Source organism: Netta rufina (assembly GCF_964035555.1).
Source record: "Netta rufina genome assembly, chromosome: 24".
Taxonomy (NCBI): Eukaryota; Metazoa; Chordata; class Aves; order Anseriformes; family Anatidae; genus Netta; species Netta rufina.
In genome coordinates, this window is record NC_140148.1 from 5,289,763 (window position 1) to 5,315,596 (window position 25,834).

General features: G+C 47.3%; 1 protein-coding gene across 2 annotated transcripts; it reads right to left on the reverse strand.

The window, feature by feature from the left end:
* Positions 1 to 1,110: 1,110 nt before the first annotated feature.
* On the reverse strand, positions 1,111 to 23,393 carry GJC1 (gap junction protein gamma 1). Of its 2 annotated transcripts, XM_084301362.1 has the most exons (4): positions 23,289 to 23,393; positions 6,459 to 6,572; positions 2,548 to 2,623; positions 1,111 to 2,412 (listed from the first exon to the last, which is right to left on the reverse strand). In XM_084301362.1, exon 4 carries the CDS (start codon positions 2,391 to 2,393, stop codon positions 1,212 to 1,214), a length of 1,182 nt encoding a protein of 393 aa, XP_084157488.1. In that variant the 5' UTR covers positions 2,394 to 2,412; positions 2,548 to 2,623; positions 6,459 to 6,572; positions 23,289 to 23,393; the 3' UTR covers positions 1,111 to 1,211. The 2 variants fall into 2 exon arrangements, with proteins under 2 accessions (XP_084157488.1, XP_084157489.1); XM_084301363.1 differs by lacking the exons at positions 6,459 to 6,572; positions 23,289 to 23,393 and adding an exon at positions 5,578 to 5,690.
* Positions 23,394 to 25,834: the final 2,441 nt, after the last annotated feature.

The window sequence follows — 25,834 nt, forward strand, 5'->3', positions numbered from 1 at the left end:
ACAGAATGCCAAATCTGACTGGTCTCTCAAGCAGAAATCTAAATTATACATATTGCTCTGTCTGAACTAAGTTCCTCGGACATAATGGAAGGAAGAGGGGTCTGGAATAAGGCATTATCATTCATATTCGGAATGGGCTTTGTAACAGAACTTGTGCAGACAGCTTGTGTGTACAGAGTTGTGGGGGAAGGAAGGTTATTTCTTCAATGTAATGCATCGAGAAACAAAATTAACATGACTCCATCTAATCAGATTACTCTGGAAAATACAAAAATCTTACCCAAAAGGTATTGTAACAACGTGATGCCCTTGGGGAGTGGGGTGTTATGTAACAAGAGACCTCAGAAACATCTTTCCGTAGATATCACATAAATATGTGGAATTACTGAATACAGTAGTTTCTACTTACTTTAACTGAATGTTTTACAAAAGTTTGAAGTCTCTCTTCCCTCCTGTTGAATAAAGCTTGCAGGGAGGTCTGACCCCACTCTGCATTATGGCTGGCAGGCTTGCTCTGAACAAGTACTCTAACACACACGCATTTTTTCCCCCATTTTCCATAGGACAAAAAAATGTAGCACATAATAGCTATAGTTTGACACTTCCGTTTTGTAAGTAGCACATCATTTTTGTAAAAGATACAGTCAAGAGCACCATTAGCAGATGTTTTCCAAATCTTTCTCTGCCCTGCTATGAAGATACTGGCACCCATGGGCTGCCTGGATAACTGGAGACTCTGTGCTGTGTGCATGTTCAAGGCACTTCTGAAATGCAGCATAGAAAGTTTTTACATTTAAAACAAACAAAAAACAACAACAAACCTGCGGACCACAGTAATAAAACTAGCAAAATGCTAACAACTACCTACTGTTTTCTCCTTATTAATATAAAAATGTGTAACTTCAGAGATCCAGTGTACAAATACAAAAATTGTGCATAATAAATGTACTATAATACTGTACATACAGCATAAACCGTTCAATGAGAATGATTTAAATATACCTATTTGTCTCCTGGCTTGGAAGGCAGAAGAATAAAGTTCTATAATCCTAGAATATGCGTATAAACACTTTCTTAGAGCTTGAATCACTAGCCAACGGTATCCCTGAAAATAAGCAGAACCAAATATTTACTTAATGGAAGCCATTATTCAAGGGGTTGCTGGTTATGATAAACTAGGAGAAAAAAACAATATATAAACACGGCCAACGTTAAATCCAGACACAGTTCTTTCCGTCTCCTGATTTGCTACTGGCACTGCTTTTGTTTGAGCCTGCTTTGGACTTCTTCTCTCTGGAGCTGCTGGGATTGTTTTGGTTGTTGTAAGCCTGGATCGCAAGGTCCAGGCGTTCCTGAGCCACTTTAATTTCCCTCTGCAGATTTTCCAGGTCAGCAGGAATGTTTTCTTCATTGCTTCCATACTGCTGTTCCTGAGCTATGTTGGCTTTGTTCTGTTTGTAGGCCATTTTGGCATTGGACAGTTCAGTATATTGGATCTGATCTGGCTTGACTGCAATGTTATAGCCAGGAGGAGCAGATGGTGTATTCCAAGTAAAAGGGTAGTTATAAGTACCAGAATCTTCCAGCTCTTTTCTCTTGTTGTTTAATGTGTCCCGGATTGTGCCAAATCCTAAATGGAGCATCTCCCAGACATTCAAAAGTAAACACATACAGCTCACCCCATACATTATTAGCAGGAAAATGGTCTTTTCAGTTGGCCTTGAAATGAAGCAATCTATCTTATGCGGGCACGGCTTTCTGCTACACACAAATATGGGGCTGACCTCAAAACCATACAAAAGATACTGACCCACAAGAAATCCAATTTCAAACGTAGTCCTTGCCAGAAGCTGTAGCACGTAAATTCTCATTAGTCCATCTTCACGAATTCGTCGCCTGCCATCATGTTTAGCTTTGGCAGGGGCCGGCTGCTCTTTGTTCTCCCGTTCACTTTCCAGCTCTATTTCTGGGTACATCATTGGGTCTTCCTCGTGGTCATCTTCAGCTTCCTCTAAGCCACGGTGTTGTTTCCAGCGCGTTGAGAAGCTTTTACTTCTGATTCTTCTGTCAGCTTCGCTGTGTTCCACCATCCGGGCAATTTTGTGAATTGCGTAGCCTAAATACATCACAGATGGAGTGGCTACAAGAATGATCTGAAACACCCAAAATCTCACATGTGAAAGAGGAGCAAAAGCATCGTAACAAACATTCTCACAGCCAGGCTGCTCTGTGTTGCACACAAACTTGCTTTGTTCATCATAATAAATGGATTCTCCTCCCACAGCAGTTAGGACAATCCGAAATACAATCAACACTGTCAGCCAGATTTTGCCAACAAAGGTTGAGTGATTGTGGATCTCCTCTAACAGACGGGTCAGAAAACTCCAACTCATGGTGGTCAAATAATTTTATCTAAAAAGAAACAAACAAACAAAATCCCCAGATGTTTGAGTTTATCGGCTTAAGCCTAAATGCCACAAATATTCGGTTAAGAGAATTAGACTAGAATTTTACAACCAAACACACAACTTTTGTTTGTGCTATCACCTGCTACCGGGAAACTCCAGCTGCCAGGATTTGCTTGAAGATCCTGTGTCTCCTCTGCAGGCTTTTGAGAAGTCCACTATACATATACATAAATAAATAAAAAAAAAAGAGTTATCTGCCATTTCACAAACAAAACTTGCATTCAAAGCTATTTCCAAGCAGAAGAGAAAGACACAGCTGCTCTGTATTTCAAATGTTAAAAATAACATTTACATTTCAGGCTGAAATCTCCTAAATATAGTGGAACAAAAGCTCAGCTCCTGTGAAATTTTATGGGCACCACTGGCTATGTCCCACCACTGAAATTAGGATTTGTTTTAACTGCGTGAAGGCATCCAAGAGCTGTTGAAGTCTGAGCTGGCAATGTTGGCCTCCGCCATAGACAGTGGAAACAGTTCTATCTATGGAGCAATGCCAGCTGCTGCAAGGCAGAAACGAATTGCCCAGCCAAAGCCTGAGAGGCACGCAACTGCTATTATCTTTGTTCTAAGGACAGGACAACCTTATATAGATTGTGACCTGACCAATGCTGTCCTGCAGGTCTAAGCCAGAGACAGCGTGTGACCCAAGTGACATCTCACTTCTAACCTTATGGTCAAAGTGCTCATTCTGTGTATTTTGGCTCAATCCCTCAGGGAGGCCAACAGTCTCCCTTTAAGGCACAGAAGACCTTAGTATATGTATCTCGTAGTGCCACTGGGAGAGTGGAAGGAAAATCTAGTTAAAGATACCTATTAGATAGCAACCAATATAAGTTTGTCATTTTAACAGTAAAACAAACGAACAAACAAACAAAAACACACAAAAACACACTATCAGTGGAAACTCAGAGCTGGGACACTGCAAAGTATTATAATGAACAAAAAGCTAGCAACACTACGGGCCTACCTGGTGCTTTAAGTAGTAAACCTGGTAAAACGTTAAGGATAGAAAGAAACATTTGACATTGCTGTAGCACAGGCGATATCTTTCAGTCCTCTGATGATGTTAAAGATGTAATAGTAATAGAAATTTTCAAGTCAGAAAAAAATGAGGAACACTTGGTCAAAGGTTCAGGATCTTGCTAGGAGGAAGCAGGGCAAAAAGTAGTATTGAGACCCTGGACTTCAGGAGAGCAGATTTTGTCTTCTTCGGGGATTTAACTGGAAGAATTCCATGGGTTAGCACCCTGGAAGGAAGGGGGGTCAGTATTCGAGTATCACTTCTTCCAAGCTCAAGATCAGTGCATCCCTATGAGCAAGCAAAGGGGCCAGGAGACCTGCATGGGTATGCAGGGAGCTCCTGGTGAAGCTCAAACAGAAGAAGGAAGTTTACAGCATGTGAAAAAAGGGACAGACCACTTGGGAGGAATATAGGGACACTGCCAGAGTATGCAGGGATGTGACAAGGAAGGCCAAGTCCCAGCTGGAATTAAATCTGGCAAGGGATGTCAAGGACAACAAGAAGGGCTTCTTTAAATACATCAGTAGAAAAAGGAAGATGGGAAAATGTCGGCCCACTGCTGAATGGGGCGGGTGCCCTGGTGACAAATGATACGAAGAAGGCAGAGTTGCTGAATGCCTTTTTTCTTCAGTCTTTACTGCTACAATCAGCCCTCAGGAATCTCAGATGCTGGAGACAAAAGAGGAAGTCCAGAGAAAGGGAGACTTTCCCTTGGCCGAAGAAGATCAATCCCTATTGTTATTGCTAGACCACTCTCCATCATCTCTGAAAGGTTGTGGAGAACAGGAGAGGTACCTGAGGACTGGAAGAGAGCCAATATGACACCAGTCTTCAAAAAGGGCAAGAAAGAGGACCCAGGCCACTACAGGCCAGTCAGCCCCACCTCCATCCCTGGAAAGGCGATTCAATAGCTCATCCTGGAGGTCATCTCCAAATCTGTGGAGTATAAGAAAGTGATCAGAAATAGTCAGCATGGATTCACCAAGGGGAAGTCATGTTTAACCAGCCTGATATTCTTCTATGATGAGATGACTGGTTGGGTAGATGAGGGGAGAGCAGTGGATGTGGTCTGCCTTGACTTCAGCAAGGCTTTTGACACTGTCTCCCATAACATCCTCATAGACAAGCTCAGAAAGTGCAGCCTAGATGAGTGGACAGTGAGGTGGATTGGCAATTGGCTGGATGGCAGAGCTCAGAAGGGTTGTGATCAGTGGTACAGATTCTAGTTGGAGGCCTGAAGCTAGCGGTGTCCCCCTGCAGTCAGTACTGGGCCCAGTGTTCAACTTACTCATCAATGACTTGGACAATGGAACGGAGTGCACCCTCAGCAAGTTTGCTGATGACACACAGGTGGGAGGAGTGGCTGAAACCCCAGAGGGCTGTGTTGCCATTCAGAGGGACCTTGACAGGCTGCAGGGTTGGGCCGTGAGGAACCTCATGAAGTTCAAAAAGGGCAAGCGCAGGATCCTGCACCTATGGAGGAAAAACCCCAAGCACCAGTACAGGCTGGGGGCTGACCTGCTGGAGAGCAGCTCTGCAGGGAGGGACCTGGTGGTCCTGGTGGACAGCCAGCTGACTGGGAGGCAGCAATGTGCCCTTGTGGCCAAGAAGGCCAATGGGATACTGGGCTGCATTCGGAAGTGTTGCCAGCAGCTCATGGGAGGTGTTCCTTCCTCTCTGCTCAGCCCTGCTGAGGCAACATGTGGAGTATTGTGCCTAGTTCTGGGCTCCCCAGTAGCAGAAGGACATAGAACTACTGAGTGAGTTCAAAAAGGGCTATGGAGATAATGAGAGGAATGGAGCATCTGTTGTACAGGGACAGGCTGAGAGAACTGGGCCTGTTTAGCCTGAAAAAGAGAAGACCTCATAAATGTGTATAAATATCCGAGGGGAGGGTGTCGAGAGGATGGAGCCGGTCTCTTTTCTGTTGTGCCCAGTGACAGGACGAGAGGCCACGGGCACAAACTGAAGCACAGGAGGTTCTGGCTCAATAAAAGGGGGCACTTTACAGTGAGGGTGACAGAGCACTGGGACAGGTTGCCCAGAGAGGTTGTGGAGTCTCCTTCTCTGGAGGTATTCCAAACCCACCTGGATGCCATCCTGCGCAATGTGCTCTAGGTGATCCTGCTTGTCAGGGGGGCTGGACTAGATGATCTTCAGAGGTCCCTTCCAACCCCAGCCGTTCTGTGATTCTGTGAAAGGTCCTAAAACCAGAACTGGATAAATCTCTGGTATTTCTAATCTTAAAATTTATTTGGTCTCAAAGCAGAGAAATTTGAGGAGACTGGAAGAAAACTAAGATTTACATCTTCTTCCACACAACTACAGAGTTGTTCACAGGCAATGTAACAAAATTTGAAGGGATGCAATCAATGCAGAATAAAATCTTTAACTGAAAAGGCAACAGCATGGGCATGATGTGGTTGGGTTCTGCAGAACGTTTGATTTATTACTTCATAACAATGAGAAAAAAAGATAGCATGATAGAGTATTAAAAAAAGCACACGTTAAGAGAATTAAAGTTAAAGATCTTGAATAATGATTCCCACATTAGAACAAAGATCAATCACTCTTAATTACAGCAAGTCCTACAAAGACTAGAAACAGGTCTGGCAACCAGTCTGCTTTTTCCCCTGAACAGAAAATGGCTGCTGACAAAATCAACAAACAGCCCAGAAGTTTGCAGACTGATAAATAAAGATAAGAATATCAGTGATGCAAAAAAACGCATTGTTTGAGAGGCTGAGTCCGCCGAAACAACAAAAAAAATGCTTTAGCCAAGCTTAATGCAAGGACATAGAGCTAAGCAGAAGAACAAGAGAGCAGTTACTCTGGACAGCAGTTAATAGGAAAGGGAGTCAGGGTCCTAATGGGCAAGGGTGTCAACGAGTACTGGCAACAGAACAAAAGTGATTAATGCAATCCTTGGTAGTGTAACATGCAAACAGGAGCGAGAAGGGTGACCTTACCTCCTTATTAGCGAGACAGCATACAATGTCCGTGCCCGCATCCTTCAAGAGTTGCTTAAATGTCAGAAAGTGAATGTAGCAGTCTCAAAGCCATCTGAAGAACGGGGAGGATGCCTGAAAGTGAAAGATTTAGAGAGTTCAATTTGTTAAGCTGGGAAACATGGGAAGAAAGGGATGGATTACTGGTGATTCACTTAACCTAGTGTCCGTCAGTTGAGCATGCAATCAACGTAAGGCTTATAATCGACGCTCTTCTTAGTAGGCAACTATACTACCACTATGCCATAGACAGAATTGGCTGAAAGAAAAAAAAAAAAAAGAAAAAAAAAGCATTTTAATGGGCAAAAGAGACCAGAGGGGTCCAAGCCCAAGCTTCAGGCTCTGACCCCTTGTCTCAGAAAGCTCCCCGACTTCAGCTTTGCAACCCTGAGTTCTACGTTACAGCAAGATGTGAGAGGCTGCTTCAGACCCCTGTGCTTGGCATTTTCCAGTGGCTCTTTTAGATTAGGACTCAACATGGGTAGCAGAGGCTGGAGATACTGTGTGCTTGAGGACACTCCCATATGCTGAACAGAGAGCTCAAGCGACACCTGTGTCCAAACCCAGGGAACAGTTAAGAGCGACAACACTCCCATTCGCACCGAGATGCTTTATCAATCCAGACACCAAACAAGAACATACAATGGCACGTGCACGCTGCTAGCTGATGTGTTTTAACTTAGCAATGAGGAAAAAAAAAAGTTTAAAAAGGGGTTAATTTTCACTCACTGACAATGTTAGGGCCAAATTCTTTTCTATAAGGAAGCTACTGAGTAAACTCAAAAACAAACACTGTTGCCAGTTTTAATTTGGACTAAGGGCAGGAACCAGCCTTTAACTTTTCAGGTGGCAGTGTTCATTCCTGGATGGCTGCTAGCAGAGAAGATTTAAATTAGAGCAGTATCCATATGAGAGAGGAATCTGAATCTTGAGCTTTAGATGAGCTGCTACCTTGGGATGGCACCATGTTTTTCAAGGTACACGTCAGCCTTTTCAAGGTGTGTGTTCTACCTGAGGACGGCATCACAAATGCACACAGACACTAACAACGCAGACATTTACATTTCGATTAACCACAGCTTTCAAGTGAGGAAGCCATATCAGCTATATATTTACTAACCAAGATTTCTGTTGATTAGAGAGCTCTTACTGCTACAATTTGAAGTTGCTGAACAGCTCTGTTTCTCTTTGATAGCAAGTGCCATTTATTCTAAAATTAGTTTCAGTCCAGAGCAGCGCTGCTGATACAAATATGGGAAAATCCACCAGCTGGCAAAGAATGTTTGGCACCTTCTTTGTCTTTTAGGAAACCTTTAGGCTCAAGAGAAACGACCTGGCATTAATCCGCTGTTCTACTGAGGTGCTCGGCCCATCCTAATGGGAAGTAACTGGAAAAAAAGTTATAAACAGGATTAGGCACTTAAAATTCTTGAGTTTCATGAGATCAGCCAAGGCTAGAGAACACATATTTCTGCCTCTACAACATGTGTACTGCAGGACCAGATATACTGCAGTAACCTTCACCTAATGTACACTTAGTGTCTCCTAGATTTGTTGTTCTGGCAACATTTAACTCAATAATTTTCCATTGTTTGAAGCAAAAGTCTATGGACACTGACACACATCTGAAAAAGGCAAAATGTCAGCAATTTCAGCTAATTTAAGTCATGCCAGAAAGTGCATTTGAGAGAGACTTTCATTCCTTGTATTTGTCATAAGCTCATCCCAGCACTTAGAGCAGAGGCAGCTCCTTGGAGCAGACAGGACGCGGGATGCAAGCAGCACGATGCTATCTCTGACAGCGAGCTGGCTCCTGTGAATTAAAGTTCTGTGCACCAGCTCCCTGCAGATACTGACATCCAGACAGGGAAAAGAAAAAAAAAAAAAAAAAAGGATGAAGAAGAAGAATTTGGAGCAGGTACATGGAAGAAAAAAATCATTTTCAAGTTAACAGTTTCACTGCAGGAAACCTCCGAGCTGATTTACCACATCCCTGTTGTTCAAACACTGACACAAGCACTGAACAGCCCCTTGCGTGGAGCTTCTCCTGTCCAACCCGTGTGTGCTTCTGAATGTGTTTAAACACGGGATTAATTTCACCTTGTTCCAGCTTTCCAGTCTAGCTGTAATAGCCTCCCTGCGGTCAGGGAAGAAAACGCGCCTCTGAATGGCAGATTACTCAGCTACCTTAAAATCCTGTCTCCAGGTGAGGTGACCGAGATGCAGCAGGGACAGGAGGAGTGGAGGCAGCTTGGCCCAGAGCAGCTCCTGGGAAACGCTCCCTGCGATGCCTCCGTGCCCTGTGACATACGGCACCTACAGCTCGGTGCGCCGTGCGACAGCCAGGCTTGAAGAACAGGCTGTCGAATCCCAAAAGACTTCCATAACCCAAACCCCTTCCGAATCCAAAATGCCTTCGTGATGTCCGACACCAGGCTCGGGCTGGGCAGAAGGAAGCTACACCCAGCTTTGGCCACGGCTGTCGGGCTGCTGCCAGGGCACACAGGCAAATCCTGCGAGACCCTCCCCCGACCACAGACAACCCCAGTAGGGGCTTCAGCTCCCTGCTTGGCTTCCCCTGCACGTACCTGAGGCACGGCACAGCCCCGTGCTCCTTCTTGCCCCGAGATCCAGCTCCTGGGGGAGAGCAGGAGCTGAAGCTCTCAATGCCACCGACCCTCAGCACGACACCGGCACCTCGCTTAAACAGCAGGCATAGGAGAAAGCCTCTGAAGCCAAAAGATGATCATAACCAGGAATGTTTTTATAAGAGCACTTTTTTTTTTCTTAAAACATATCCTACCGTGTCATCCTAATTAAATTTGATTAATTTATTGCTGAAATATTTGTTTTGTTTTGTTTTTAAGCAGTGTAAAAAGATGTGTGCTGATCAGAAAAAAAAAAATCAAGAATAAATGCATGGCAATTCTGTTGATAATCAAAAGAGGTTTCATGCTGCATGAAAGTGAAATTAGGCCCAGAGGCTAATTAAAATAGGATTTGAATTAGGATGAATGAATAATTAGCATTATTCATTCAAATCTCATTTACATTGAAATGTAAGAAATTGCATGATTTACAATTTTTGAGGAAGCACAGCATTTTTGCATTTTATTTTATTTTTTTAAACCTGGAAAATGAGTCAGAACTCACTATTAAGAAGGGAGAAAGCCTCGGCCATACCCAGCACCGACAGAGTATGAGCCCACCACGCACCCAGGCTGGCAGCATGCTCCCAGCAGCTCCAGCACCCGTCCTCCCCGGGGGCACAAGGGGAAGGACCAGGGGATCCTCCTGTGTGACAGAGCCCAGGCAGCTCCTCGCTTCCCTCACTCGCGAAGGAGGCATGCTCAGTCACCATTATTCCAGTCATCATTATTACCTTTATTCCTGTGTTTTAAAGAAGTGCTTGCAGCACCGTGTAGCTGAAAAACGGTATGAAAACAACTGTACTGATTTTTATTTTTATTTTTAAATCTGTATTATGTAACATTTTGGAGTTAAAAGCCTGGTACTTTTCGGACAAAACACAATGCTTTCCTGAGTAACTGGAAGTACCCAGTCGTCTCGTAAGCCTCATGGTGGCAAAGCAGAGAGAGCAGTTCTGAAAAAGCCACAGCATCAATGTCAATTTGGGAACAGCTTCTGAGCAGCGCCTTGAAATCCCAGGCACGTTAACAAGGTTCTGCTGATCCCCAGACCAACCCCCCCGAGCCTAAAAACCCCTTCGTCGAACGATCAGACCGCAGATTCTGTGCAGAATATAAACAGCATACTGAAATGTGGGTAGGAGGTAGAGATATAATAAGATTCTTGTGCTGTCAGAAAAATAAAGATGTCAAATACATATCTTTTTGAAAATCAACACACATATATCCACCCAAGCATTCAGCTTAAAGATAAAGTGGAATGTGCAGCTAAGACATGAACCTCCAGTAGCCTCAGAGTGCCCTCTAGGTAGTGCTAACATGGAAAGCCAAGTGACAATTTTAGCAACACTCCCCCGCAGTGACACAATTCAAACAAAATTGTTGCATGTTCTGTGCTGGCCAGAACGAGCATTTACTTCACCTACAGCAACCAGGACGCGGCGTTTCCAGGGCAGACACCTCGGAGTACACGAGATCCCTTCTGAAGAGCAGCGCCCATCGGGGCAGCTCCAGCACAAGGACAGGACAAGCTGCAAGCCCCACTCAGGTACACTGGGGACTGGAAACCTTCATCAAAAACAGAGGCTGAGCTGTCGAGTCTCTGTCACGTCGAGGGATTTTTGGAGTCCTGCTTTTGGGTCCCTGTCAGCCTGTGTCCTTTTATACAGGCTCAGCACTCAGTGCCCTTCAAACCAGCAGGGAAGAGGTGGCTCAGCTGCAGAGTGGTACAGCAAGCTCCCAACTTGGGCATTTCTGTAGCAGCTCGGGTCAGAGCTGTCAGACGTGCAATAAATTTAAGGAAGTTGAGCTTCAGATCCGTCCTACTGACTCGAGACACCAAGAAACTTCAGAAGCAAGCCCCAGGTGACGCTGGCGCTCTGATGTGAAATATAATAATGGAGAAAATAAAGGGGTCAGCAGATTACACAACGAGACTCGGCATATTTGACAGTCTTTGCAAGGAAACACTCGATCCTCAGGGCAGTAAGGCACAGCCTCAGACCAAACCTGGGCTGTAGCAGCATGGTACTGGGCTGAGGCTTGTATGCCAGTAAGCCTTCTCCCTTCACACAGTTCGCACGGATGAAGAACTGCTGCTGGAGCTCACACAGCCACCGGGCTCACTCTGCTCAAGCTCTCCACAGCTCTCTCTTTAGTCTGAACACCTCTTGAGTCTCACACACTTCAAAGCATTTCTCTGCAATGTAATCTAAGCCCGTGAAGCCCAGGTGACTTTGAACAGCTCCTATACGAGCTGGCCTTGTGTAGCACTGACAGAGGCCCACCACCATTTACTGACTCGGGCTCTGCCCTGCACTGGGCCCCAGCATTGTTGTGCTTGCTCTTCTCTGCACAGGAGTTGGGAACATACACCAGCTCCTTCCCTGTGTCAGACACTGAACACAAGGCTTTACAGGGTTTGAAAAGGGCAATTTCTTTTTGAGAAAAGATTGAATCTGGACCTCAAGCCATATGAGAGGAAACAGCCAAGCCTGGTGTTTCAAGGCCAAGTGTTTAACCAAAACCTGACCCAGAGCAGGCTGTCTGCACACAGCACAGCCAGGGACTGCTACGCTCACCCTTGTAACATCCAAGGTCAGCAGTGTGTCCTCAGGAACGACTGTTCCTACCAACACAAATGACTAACCAAATTGCTGAGTTGGGCCATGATGGATTCAGGACTACAAAATACTCCTGGCTGAGCTGTTGGCTCCCTTTATTCCACACGAAATGGATTCTGCAGGCTTTTCTGAGAGATGATCAGAGATACTCAGCACTCATCTTCCAGATACCAAGAAGTTCTCGCCAGGAGCTGCTCCCAGCTAGATATTCTTTCGATGAGATAACACGTGCTCCTTGGCTCAGGACATGAAGTGCTACCACTTGATGAAATGCTTCAGAGCTAAGCATGCCAAACGCCCAACGAGTCCAACGCTGTGACAGCTTCATTTTATGCAACAGAAGCACCCACTCACCTCAGTCATTCATTTATACTTCGACAACCTCTGGTTTTCCTTGTGCCAATATGCATTACCCTAAAAAGTTACAGTATTCTGCCAACTTGCAGTTGAAACTACTAATTCTATCTGCTGTTTTCAGCCTACTACCTCAACAGAACTCCAGGGCAGGCTCCCGAGCAATGGCTATAGACTCAGACACATCCTATGCTCCAAGGATGCATTTTTGGGGAGTTGCCTTTCACAGGCTCATCGAGTCTGTGGTGGGGACCTCTAGAGATGCCCAGCAAAACATGCTGCTCAAAGTGGCAGTGATCAGAGCGGGCAGTCAGGACCACATCCAGTCGGGCTTTGAATACCTCCGAGGATGGATAATCCACAAGCTCCCTGAGCAGCTGGCTCCGACATTTGCCCACACTCACAGAAAAACGTTGTTCTTCCTCTAAGTGGAATTTCCTGCGTTTCAATCTGTGTCCATCACCTGCAGTCCCTGCACTAGGTGTCACTGAGAAGAGGCTGGGACCACAGCAGTAAAGCTGTTTTTCCTCTAAGAATGAATGTAACAGAGAGGAAAGGTTATACAGAGACTTGAAATACACAGGAAAGTGATATTGGGTCATAAAACCTTTTCCATCCACAGTGCAGGCTGAATGCCCATATAAGCTTGGGTGTGCAGTCACCCACAACACGCCATGTGCAGTGCTATATAAACAATACCTAACAGTACAGTATTTTTAACATTTAGAAGCCCATCACACCTGTGTCCTCAGCAGTTATTTTAGCATAAACAGCTATGGGCAGTGAAACGGTAAAGATGGAAAGGCAATACAATGGGGCATAGCACAAAAGCCAGGTACCAAGTGACAAACAGCACTCCAAAGTGACAGCAGGCTTGGGTTACTGTACACACCTGCTGACTAATCCTACAGGTTCAGCACACTTCAGGACATTAAGCTCCTTTCAGAGGGAAAAACAGCATCTTCCGACAGGCCCAGCACCACTGCTTGGGACTACACTGGAGGCAAACAAGTGAAGAGCAGACCCCAGGAGAACCACAACAGTTTGCACGCTCAGGATGCAAATCGGAGCACAATGCCCTACCTGAAACAGCCCTGCAAGATGGACACATGCTGCTGCAGAGCAGCCACCTTTGTACGTGCCCAGGCGTGTGAGCACTTACAGGGTCCCTCTGCCTCCCTCGCAGTGAGGTCTGAGGTTGGCCATCTTCACCCGCGCACCGTTTCAGGCAGGCATGAGAGATATTTCCCCATCGTGACGTGATCAGTGACTCAAATAACCACAAAACCCCTCTAACCACTCCTAATTCCACTGCAGCCAACAGCACCACAGCTTTTCCCCACCAGGCTCCTCTTACACGCTCAGAGGGATGAGTGTCAAAAGAAAATGACACACGCGAGGCAGCTGACCCAAATATCACTCTCACAGCCATTTTGGGGGAAAAAAAGAAAAAAAAAAAAAAAAAGAAAAAAGAGAGAAGCCAAAAGAGAGCAATTCTGTCTGCTCCTGTAAGTCAGAGGCTCTCAGCTGGAGACAATGGAATGGGTATGAACACCTAATTCACCCAGCACCGTATTATGACAGGAAAAAGGAACTCTGCTAGTGCTTGCTTCATAAGGAAGCCTCAAAAACTGGCGTGAATGACACACAAATACAACAGACACCCTGTGCCATGACACTGTCTGCCACAACGCCCCTGATCAGTCACTCTGCAACATTTAAGAATGGCCGCAGTTTCACTGTGACCCAGATTCCAAGACGACTGCTCTTTCCCAGCTCTGTCAGCTGGTCTAGCAAGAGATGCCACCTCTCCCTACAACGGCATCACTCAAATCCATGTAATTGTTTCCTCAATGGCAGCTTTGTGACTTGACTGTACAGAAAAGGATGTTCTGAAGGCAAAAGAGGAGCCTGCAATGGAACGTGTATTCCAAATCCTTACCAGAGACCGCTTCACAAGATGTCCCGCACTTAAATTAGCTCTGCTAAACCTGGTCAGGACTTCCCACCTGTTCAGACAGGCAGGACAGCTTTCCAGACCTCTGTGTCTTCACACGACTGTGAGGCTCCTCAGACAGAAAGCACTAACCTCAGGAAGATGGAAGCTGTCAGCAGCCAGCTAAGCCAGGAGGCCGCCTTCTCGCCGTCGGTTACTGCAAGTTACTGGCACACCGCAGCTATGCACAAGGGTCATGCTGACCGACAGCCAAGGACAGAGAACCCCAGACCTCCAAAAGCACTTTCAGTATGACCGGGTATCCAGCCTGCACGTGGCTGGGTGCAGTACAGATCACACAGATGCTCCTTCCAGAGTGCCACGCGAAGAGGAAGCTCTGCGCTAGAACAAGGTAACGGCAGAAACACAAGCTTGTCAGGCAAACTGTTTCTTCTGTCATATACTGCCTGCTGCGGCAACTTCCTAAACTGCAGAAATAATTGAGAAGTTTGTTTCACTTAATCTGTTTTCAGTACAATTTGTTTTGAGGAAAAGGAGTGCGGTGAATCCGAGCAGATTGCTGAACTGTAATTAAAATTTTACTCCGGCTTGAGTTCAATGGGAGTTTGAACAGCTTTATTTCGCCAAAGATAAAAAATACAGAATATTAATGTGGATAGAAACTTACTACGTGAAATTTTTTGTTGGAAATTATTTCCTAGAGTGAAATAAGAAGCCGCAAATTGTCATTTTCCCTGAAAGACCTGAATACGTTTACAGACCCCTTGGGAAGGAAGCTGAAGCATGGATTGTGCCCTCCACGCTGCTCCTCACACAACCACCACAGCAGCCATGAGCTGCCAAAACACACATACAACTTTATTTTTTTTGCCTTCCTGAAAACAGCCACAAATAACTTTAATTTATGAAGAACTAGAAGCCCTTTTCCCGCTGTGCTTCATGGAAGAGGATGCACTAAACCAAGCACAAAGCAGCAGACAGTTCATTTCACGTCAACTGCCTACTTTACCCCACCATACACTGCACCAGGCTCCTTATTAACAAGGATCATTAAAAGTGGCAGCACCTGCGATGCACATTAGCCTCCCCAATGCAGGGAAACTGCTTAAATCAGGCACGTGACCTGGAGATGTAGCGGCATACTGAAAAGCTTGGCACTTGAGTTCAGACAGACCACGGTCCCTGCTGCTCTCTGGTACTGCTGGAGACGGAGAAAAGCACCTTGACTACTGCCAGAACCGCCCAACAATGCAGAACTTCCCCCAGCTTCTTACTTCTGAGCCTTCAGGATTCCAGGCAGGTGGTCACTTCTTAACCTAACCTTGTTAGTCGCCGAATGAGCTTCCTGCCTGTGTTGTACATGTTCTGAGCTCTGCCTGGGAGACAGCACACAGCTGCCATTTAGCAAGGCTACAGAGCCACCGAGACCCAATGTTCAGCTTCACCTCCACACCAGGTGGGCAGCAGCAGCAGCAGGACTGCAGCACGCTGGCCAGGTTAGCGGTTTGGCCTTAGAAGACCTTGCTTAGACAGTTACCTGTAACAGCAAAGGGTTATGAAAATTATTTTTGTTTTCTTTTATAGCTAAAGAGAAACAGAAAGCAGAGCATATCAGAACAGACCCTCTACCAACACAGCCTCCTTTCAGCCATCGGCTGGAGTCCTCTGCAGTCTTTGGACAACCATTTTACTCCCAAGTCTGGCTAAGGCTTCACCATCAGTTCGCTTACAATTAATTTCCCAGTGACATTACAAGAATAAAATACTCACGGGAATATACAAGCTTGTGAAAATACGTTAGCACACTGGATGCTGTGGAGGTAAATGCAGGCACAGCCTCATATACTTAAGGATGTGTCACAAACTACTCCTGTGATTGCTTTACCAGTGTGCTGACCGCTGGCAGGCACAAGCGGCCCAACCACGCTCTCGCAGAGGGGCAAGCTTGCCTTGGGAAACATCCTCACCACAAAGGATGCTCCAGCAGCTCGAGCTGCATCACTTCTCATTCCCTCGGAGAAACAGGGGATCAGCTGCCAAGCGAGGTAATTCCTAGCAAGGAACTGCCAATGATTTGGTGGATTCCCTTCCTAAGGTACCTGCCCCACGCTGCTGCCATCTGGCTCACCCATGATGACCGCAGCTCCTGTCCCACCACTGCTGGAGCCACAGGCAACCTGGGCGTCCCTCGAGGGGAGCCTCCCTGCAGGAAGCCACCAGCAGGAGCAGGCTCGCTTCTTCGTGCTGCTAACAGAGGGACAGTGGCTCACAGGAAAAGTGAAACGCCTTCTTCGCATTTCTACTCACGGTACAAAAACCAGACCCATCTGTTCCTCTGGGGACTCTGGCAAACTGGCTGACACTGAAATGGCTGGGAAAAAAAAAAGAGGTCACAAAACAAAGAGCCAAAGTGAGGAGCAGCGGGTTGCCAGCCCTGGGTGGCGTTCACCAAAGAGGAAACCTGCAAGCCAGCTACAGCCTTCCTAAAACCGCCTTGGTACCTGGGGACAGCAGGGAGGTGAGCGTGATGCCACTTGTGTAAGACAAAGAAACCCTGGTGACTTGTAGGCCTCCAAACCCAGCACTCTTCCAGGAAAAATAGACAATATTTAAAATGCAGACAAGAATTAGCAGACTACTGATGTATCTGTACAAATATGATACACCAGAAAAAAAAAGAAAATCATTGAGACTTCTGTAATGGGACTCCCAGCCTCGCAGAAGGCAGCGCAGACCACTTCAATTTTCAAAACTTGTGGCTTCCTCAAAGGCTTCTCACAAGGAATCTGCAATGCCAAACCGGAACAGGGACTGTCCCCGCAGGGATAAACAACTGGGCAAGAGATAACAAACAAGGGTGGGAGTAAACAGTCACTTCCAGCAAGGGAGGGAGTCACAGCAGTTTTTCTGGGACCAGGCAATTATCTGAGCCAACGGGACAGTAGGAGGGTGGGCAGCGACCACGTATGCTGATGGTAATACCCCAGGCAAGGAAGTCAAGCAGCTGTGAAGAATAGCAGAAAAATATTATGGCTGTAAGTAACCTGGTAGTAAAGTGGTAGATGAAATTGCATGTAGATAAAGTGAGGCATACACCAGTAAGTAATAAAATCCTATTTCCCACTAAAAAGGATGAGCCCTGAGTTGACCTCAGCGCAGAGAGAGAGATGCTGAGGCTGACAGGCTGCTCCAGAAAAGCTCCAGCGCTGCTCAGCACATCCCAGGAAGCAACCAGCACTTGACCAGTATTGGAGAAGGAAGGCAGGGAGCTCAGAGCACGCTGCTGCGGCTCCATGAGCACTGGTGGCTCCCCACATCCCGGACACAGCATCACCCACGCCGTCCCCACCACAGAAACAAGAGAGCAGAAGCAAACAGCTTCGGAGAAGGACAAAACCCACCACAGGCACACGCTGGCTGATGTAGGAAGATCAGTAGGGGAAAAAAAAAAGAAAGGTTAAAGGGGCAAAAGGGTAGGGAGCTGCAAAGAACGGAGTAGCCTGGAGGTGGAATGCAGTCGATTACTCACTGCTCCTTCAAACCCAAAGAAAGGGACAGTTGTTCATGCAGTGGGTGAGTCTCCAAGCACAAAGCAGTCAAAATGCTGCGAGGGGTTTCAAAGATGCTTCTGTTGGGCTTTCGTCTCAGCCCCCACCGCGGGCCGGTGCCACACCAGGACGCGAGGCCAGGCGGCCACCCCGGCGCGGCTGTTCCTGTGCAGCCGCGATTTGTTTCTGCCAGCAGCTCCGCAAGGCAGCACTCCAGGGAATCAGGCCTTCCAGACATCCAGATCAATAAGGGCTTGGCTACAGGCTGCAAAAAGCACAGGAGCAGGCTGAGGAATACAAATCAAGCTGGATCCTGCTGGAGAGGTGCAGATTCCAAGTGCAGTGGGAGTGAAGACTTCAAGCGAGCCAGGGACTTCGGAAGATCACTGCCATATGGCTGCACGGGACGTCGATGTGTACATCCTCCCGAGCGCTTCAATTTTGGGTTTTGAAATATCCTGGGAATCCGTCTCTAACACGAAAATATTTCTCCTTTTAAAAATAGTTCAGCTATGCATTTGAAAGCCAAAGGAACTCTTGTACACGACTGACTGCTTTATTTAAAATTGAGGCATTTGTTAATCACCTAAAAAAACATATTTAGTGGGAGAATCATTTTTTTTTCTATTTTTAAGTACAATCAGGAGTAAATGTTGCATCCATGACAGCATAACAGCAAGACACGCATTTTTCATACATAATTTTGTCTTTTACACCATTTAGGATCACCCTACCATCTGTACCAGCCCGGTGTGCACAAGCCACCCACCCCAAACCCCCGACCTGCACAGCACCACCCGTGTAACATAACAGCAAGGCTCCCAGAGCACCCAGGGAGCCAGAAACTCCCCCTCAAGGTAACAGGGGAAGCATCCCCATGCACAAGAAATACATGTACAATCCCCCTTCCAGGCTCGACTAGCCTGTCCAGCCCCGGGATGTCACCGCAGGACCCAACACACCTTTATGCCCCAAGAGCTGCCCGACATCCCGCACACCACCTACTTCAGAAGCACACCGTAGCTATCCTTGGTTTGAAAACCACAAATCACCTTTCACATTCCTTCGTTAGTTCAGCTCAATCGGAAAAAAAAAAAAAAAAGTGGAACCATGAGGTTGCGTCGCGGTGCTTTTTGGGGAGGGCTTCTGGGATTTTTAGGAGAGAGGAAGCAGCGTGCACAGCCACCTGCAAGGCAAATCCAACAATCCTCAGAGGCAGATTAATGGCTGAGAGGAACACGGTAAAAGGTACTCAAAGGAAAATCATGAAATACTATTGTCATCCACCTCTCCGGCACCGCTGAACGCTGTATTTGTACTTGAGGAGCACAGCAGGCAAAATGTGCCCATCACCTAAAACAAACGCCTCCTCTCCATACCTCAACAGCATCAGGGTCAGGTATATGCAATCCTGGCTGTCCTCTGACAGACGTGTAACTAAAAAGGTGGAACTAACATCCGTAAGAGCGGAAAGCTGGTATCGTGTCCTTATTTAGGCAAAAAGCTGGCTGGCTCCAACGATTTTCATCTCAGAAAGCTAATAGGGAGAAACCCCTCGCTCCTCTGCAAAGCACAAATCCCAGTTCAGCGAGACATTTAAGCACATGCCTAATTTAAAGCTTGAAAGAGATCCTCCTAATAACCGGGCTGCTTGCATATTTACTGCTAGGCACAGGCTTAAGTACCTGGATGATCTGGAAATACCCCATAGCCCCCGGAAAACAGACTAAACCAGCTCTGTTTCTAAATTAATCACAGGGATCCAAACAGAACGGCTAATATTAAACCGGCGGGGGGCTGTGTGCGCGCACACATCTGTTCAAGTTTAGGCATATAAAACATTTTTCAGCCCAATGACTCCATAGGAAAATGCCTCATACATCAGCTCATCTGACTCAAATTTTCCATCGCATTTCCCTTGATACGCTTTTGCCCATAAATACACTATTTTTCCAAATATAGCTTTTTATTTGTAGAGTAAGAATGCCCTGTATCTCGTGTTATTATAACCCCTGGGTTCTTTCTTGAAATGTAATCATTAAGAAATTATTATGGAGGTATGGAACGAAGCTACCTACATTTGCAGAAGGAAAAATGCTTTTTTTTTTTTTTTTTCCTGCACTATTTGCCATTCTCAGTACTGCCTTCAGAAGCGCGTTACCCAGAAAATACTTGGTAGCACCCTACCTGCCCGGCCACATGTAGCCGTAGACCAATTTAGCTCAAAATGACGGACTAAGGTGCACTATATTTCAGAGAAACCCAAGTTTTTAAAAATCCCAACCAGATCTTCCAGACAGTCCACAATTTGGATTGACCTGTGTTACTACCCACACAGTGATAAGGATTTGTGTTTATTGTAGGAGTAGCACAGAAAAGGAAATCCAACAATGCAGCCTTCCCTTCCAAGAAGGGATTTGATGATAAACTTATTTTTGTGGCTTCTAGTAGAAAGTGAACAGTCAATCAAAAAGATGATAAACACTGGGGAGCGAACAGATTGTTTGGGTGTTTAAAGAGTAATTCTTTCCAGAAGCAGAATTTAAACATCGAGCAATGTAAGTAAGTAAAATGTAAGTAATGTAAGTAAAATAGTAAGTAAAATCTGAATTCCTATCACTCTACCATTGTTAGCCACAGCTTCAGTCAGAAGCGAACGCAGCACAAGTACGAGGTGCTGCAATTCCAGCCCCACTGCCCACAGGAAGCCCAGTGAGCAAATGGGATGGCCGATAATTAGTTGGGGTCCTGCAATAATTAGGTGGGGTCCTGCACTGCACCTCCACCACTGCACAAAGTGCAGCCAACAGGGCTGGTCCCCAGAAGGGGACGTGGCCGTGGAGCAGGGACCTGCTGTCAGCAGCACGCCCATAACACGGGGACCTGTAGCTGCTGTCCCTGCATCCTCACGCAGGCCAGCAGCAGTAAAGCCAGAGCTAGCATAAGGGGAAAAATATAAGAAGTGGGAAGCATTTATGAAATGTTTCTCACTGGAGTAACTCCTGTTATCTAGGAGACACTCCAAAGGTGTTTGCAGGATGAAAAGCAAAACCTGGAAGCAGCATGGGAAGAAAGGATCACCTTCAGCCAGACATCATCCCTCCTCACAGAGCCCGTCGAGCTGTGGGGAACAAAGGGGCCCATTATCCGCCCAACTTTTTACTCCAACTGTTTAATGATCATTACCATTGTCTGAGTCTGCGTCACCATTCAGAGGGTCCGTCTGAGCAATCAGGCTAAAGCACAAACAAGAGACCTGTTGTAATTCGCGTTGGTTGCCTACATGCAAGAAAAAGGCTGGTGAAAATCCAAAGTGGTATCAGAAAAACAGCCACCAAATCGCCTCCCTCCCGCTTGGCACAGCGCAGACAGCAAGTCTGTAATCTCCCTGCTCGTCCCAGCCTCAAAAGGAGCAGCAGAGGATGGCTCATCACCCGTCACTATCTATAGCGTGGCACTTTGGACAGGCTGCTGCGAAGGAAGAGCTGTGGCATTTAAACCCCTCGTGCTGGTGGAAGAAGGAACCACGAGCTCCCCAGCCCTGGTGGCCACGCTCGGCTCCCACGCAGGAGCGAGGCACAGCCCGGCTGCGACGCTTCCCAGCGGGGAAAATCGGGACACGAGTGCCCTGCGCTGCCTCACAGCAGGTGAGCGAAACCACGACGAGTTGGTGAAGCCAATGGGAGAACCCAGCTTCTGTCAAAGCTGTTGTAAGAGGACAAAGCACAGCGTTAACGGGAACTACAGCTGTACAGCTACAGAGGACGGGGCACTGTGCACCTGTGGCTGCGTACAAGTGACCGCCGGGGCAATACTGGTGAACGGATTCAAGAACATTCACCAAAAGTCAGGGGATGAGCACAATCTGCCTGGGTTTCTCCCTTCCCATCTTCCACAGACCCCGTTTTGCTTTTAGAAGGAGCTGAGGGGTCACCACACCGTAACACGTCCTTACCCCCAGCGGGGCTGCTCAGTGAAAGCTGCGCAGGGTGCACTGAGGCTCCTGAGCAGCAGGACCCGACCCACGCATGTCCCAGGCGCTCGGTCCGTAACGCAGCCACCAAAAGAGCCACTGTCAGGAGAAAATTACTCCTGATAAAGTTTCTACGTTACTTTGTTGGTCTTAAGTGTCTGAATTACACCTGCAGACAATTCCAGGCACCACAAGAAATGTTCTGGATCTCACCCTTGGCTTGCTCTGGACGGTAAAAAAAAAAAAAAAAAGAAAAAGAAAAAAGGCTGTTTTAGGGGAATTTTGGGGACTTGGAGGAGTTGCTGGCAGTCAACACATTACTAAGTGAACAACTCTGTACATTAAAAACTCATTGCAAACTTTCCACCACCAAGTAGATTTTAGTTTAAGATTTTTGCCCTTGAATCTTGTCCTTGTCAGATACAAAACTATGCAAAGCCAGAAAAATCCTTTTAATATTTCACCTATGCAGCACAATTCCCAAACTAATTATCTTTTTAAACCACAGAAAATTCTTTAGAAAAAACGTGTCTAAAATTAAAACCGTGGAGCACGCACTAAAATCTTTCCTGGATTCTTAAATTGGTCTGAACTTGCCCAGAGCCTTGCTGTGCCTATGTTAGTCTGAAGCCCATTCTGCTGCTCCAGCTGTTTTCCCCACAAACACAGTTACCAGATTTTTTCTTTCAGCCTTCCCTTTGTTGAGCAGTGGACAAGACCCGCTGGCAGCCTTCATGTCAGATGGTTCCTGACCCCTTCTGGGCTCTTCTCTAACTCGGTCCAAGTGAGCCACAGCGCTCTCAATCTACGACCCTAATTTTTCAGTTATTTACCGATATTTGCATCACCTGCATGTTATCTGTGATGACTGGGATGTTTTCTTCCAAGCAACAAACAAGAATATTCACTTATGAAGGGCTAAGAATGGGTACTGACGGAATCCATCTAGAAAATGGGCAGAAAAGGACAATTCCCCATTTGTAATCACGCATTCAGACCTGTAAGTCGATTCAAACTCACACACCACTCAGTGCTGCTGCATCAATTTAAAAAACACTTAGTTACATTGCTTTTTTTAAATAGAAATGTTTTCTATTACCGATAATCCAAAGTCTGCTCCATCACTGATAACAAAAACTTGCAATTTTAGTCTTAAGTCCTGAAGTCCTAAAGGTAGGCACTTTGGAAGGGGTACAGCCAGTCATTACATTTTTTAATGACTTTTCACATTTTGAACTGAATTGAAACTCGATAAAGCCAGTCTTAAAAGCAAACACAATGCCGAGAGAAGGCAGGCGATAAAGACAAGTACCACAACGAATACTAACTGCACAGGTCTTTGACAGTTGGAAAAAAAAAAAAAAAAAAAAAAAGAGATGGTCTTATAAAATAGGTTTCATCTTAAATATAAGCCTTCAAACGTACGTCAAAGCATAACAAAATACTTTCCTTGTTCTGGTTTGCCCCATCCTTTTGCCAGTTCAATTCAGAAACATTACTCTGGGCACTGTTTTCCGAGGGGAAAAGACACTGCAGAAGGGTGATTCTCCTCCGAGGAACCACAGAAATATTCCCAAGCCTGACACCAAGCTCAACACGAGTGACCGGCAGCACGCAGCCACGGTGCCCAGCCCCACCACGCATCAGCTCAGCCCCAGCGCTGCTCCGCGCCCGGCGCTTCCCTTACCGCGGCTGTGTCACAGCTGCAGGCATGGCAAAAAGCCGGCGGCCGCAGGAGGGTCGGAGCCTGCTCTCAGATCCTGGCTGCCAACACTTCACTCAGCAAGGCACCGTGTTCAAACTACGGGAACGCCGGGGCCATCCGCTAGGTACCAGCTTGGCCGCTGACCAGCGAGCAGAGGACGGCCGGCGAGCAGCCTGCGCATCCGTCAGATGCAGAAAATATGCAAGAGTTATCCCACCCACGGTCACGCCCTCGGGATCTGCCTCAGTCACGAGCGCGACAGCAGAGGGAACGCAAACGCTGTCCTCATGCTCCCTCGGAACCACAAACAACGAAGTGGATTTTAGGATTGCTGCAAACACAGATCCTTCAGCTCCGTTCAGCTGTGTGGGAAGAACGAGGAACGGTATAATAAAGCTCAAGTTACCTCTGTATTTGTATATTAATTGTCTTTAAAAGAAAAGTCTTACTTATCTAGCTTCATATATCAGAGCAGAGCTTTCTTGTTCCCCCAGGAAAGCATACGGATAACTTCAGTGCATTCTTCAAAAGAATCCAAACCAAGGAGAAGGGCACCTTTTATTTTCCTAGCCACAACTCTTGACAACAATGTCGTTTTTTCTCATTTGCAATGAGCTCAACAAAGGTGGGTTTGAGTAACTGCACTGACAGCAGGCTTGCTGAACGTCACTGAGAAACAGCTTTCTAACAGAAAAGGAACAGGAATTTTTTCTACCAATTATCCCTGGCTTACAGAGTGCAGAAAGCATGGAAATGAGACACGGAAATATCAAGAACAATTGCCTATAAAACGCAAGTGTTTTGTTTTCCCTCTTATTGGTAAGGGCTAACTAAACATCCAGTAAAAGAGCTGAATCCAGTGCTACCAATTGTTGCTCAAGAATCCATATTGGACGTACATGCCCTAATTAAATCTATACACAGTCTCCTGTTTGCAATCAATTGGATAGTGGAACAAAATTAGCACTTCCCTAGGAAGCAAGGTCTCAACAGCCAGAAAGTCAGAATGGATTCCTCCCAGCACAAAGGGAACTGGATAAAAAAAAAAAAGTAAAATAAAATACTAAAAATAACCGTACAGATGTGATCCTTGCAAAATTTTCAAACAACAGGTGAAAGGCCTAGCAGAGGCCAAAACTTTGATAACAACAGCATCGTTAGCTGATGCAGGGGCTGAATTTTTCTCTTGGCACCCTGCATTCAGACTGCCCAGGCAGAAACGCCAAGCAGCACCGCTGCACAAGTCTACCTTGAGACGGGGCTAAGCGTGGCAGCAGCGTTATAAGCGTGTACCTGGCCAAGGACCGCAGGGCACCGTGCATTTTGTAGCTTGTTCTGGAGACGCAACAGCAGCCGTAACGGGGAGCCCAGCGCTCGGCTCAGCCCAGACCCAGCCGTGGGTGGCACGGCCACCTCTAGGTGCTGTCAGTGCCCGGGGTGCCACTGCTGGTGCCTCTTAAAGAGCCAAAATACCTGTTCCTAGGGGCTGCCGCCTTCCATACGAGTTCTTATGGCACGAAACAGCCACATTTACCACCGAGGGCCGTGAAACCGCTTCAAAGTCCGCCTGCTACAGCACATCTCCAACACCAAACGCTGCGACGAGCTTCTCCATTCCTTCCCTGGGGAAAACCTCGCTCCCAGCCCCCGCCGCTAAAAGCCACCTCCGGGCAGGACCCAGCGCGGGGACAGCCGCGGGTCCCCCCCTCGGGGCACGAAGGGCGCCGGGGGCGCTGCGGGCGTGCAGCGAGGAGCCCCCCGACCCCTTCAGCCTCCCCTCAGCCCCCGGTCCCCTCTCAGCCCCCTCCCCGGTCTCCCCTCACTCACGCCGCCGCCGCCCGTCTCCGCTCCGGCTCATGGCCGCGGCGGTCCCGGCAGCCTCCCCCTCGCTCCGCCGCGGCGGGCTCGCCGAGCCCGGGCAAGGGGGCGTCGGGGAACGCATGCGCGGAGCCCCGTAACCAACCCCCCCCCGGCCCCATGAACCCACCCACGGCGGAGCTGAGGCGGGCTGGGGGCTGAGGGACCGTGAAGGTGTTGGGGTTACACCGCCCTGGCTGCCCCCAGCCCCAGCCGGCCCTGGGATGGGGCACCCACAGCTCCTCGGGGCAGCCTGGGCCAGGGCCTCACCGCCCTCAGAGTGAAGGATTTGTCCCTTTGATCTCGTCTCAAGCCCCCCTCTGTTTAATTCTCCCTCACCCTGTCACTGCACCCCAACAAACAGTCCCTCCCCAGCTGTCCTGCAGCCCCCTTCAGGCCCTGACAGCCCCCTGGGAGCTCTCCCCGGGGCCTTCCCCTCCCCAGGCTGAACCCCCCCAGCTCTCAGCCTGGCCTCACAGCGGAGCTGCCCCAGCCCCTGAACATCCTCACGGCCTGCCCCGGACCCTCTCCAGCAGCTCCATGTCCTGCTGGTGCTGGAGGCCCAGAGCTGAGCACTTTTGAGCATTTTGAGCGTGACCACACAGCCACTTCCTCATCCCCCGAGCAGCCCATCCATCACATCCACGTCTCTCCAACTTGGAGGCAAGGAT

Bases quoted from the DNA above. Each gene is read 5' to 3' on its own strand.
- GJC1 (XM_084301362.1), bottom strand. From the start codon at position 2,393: ATGAGTTGGAGTTTTCTGACCCGTCTGTTAGAGGAGATCCACAATCAC.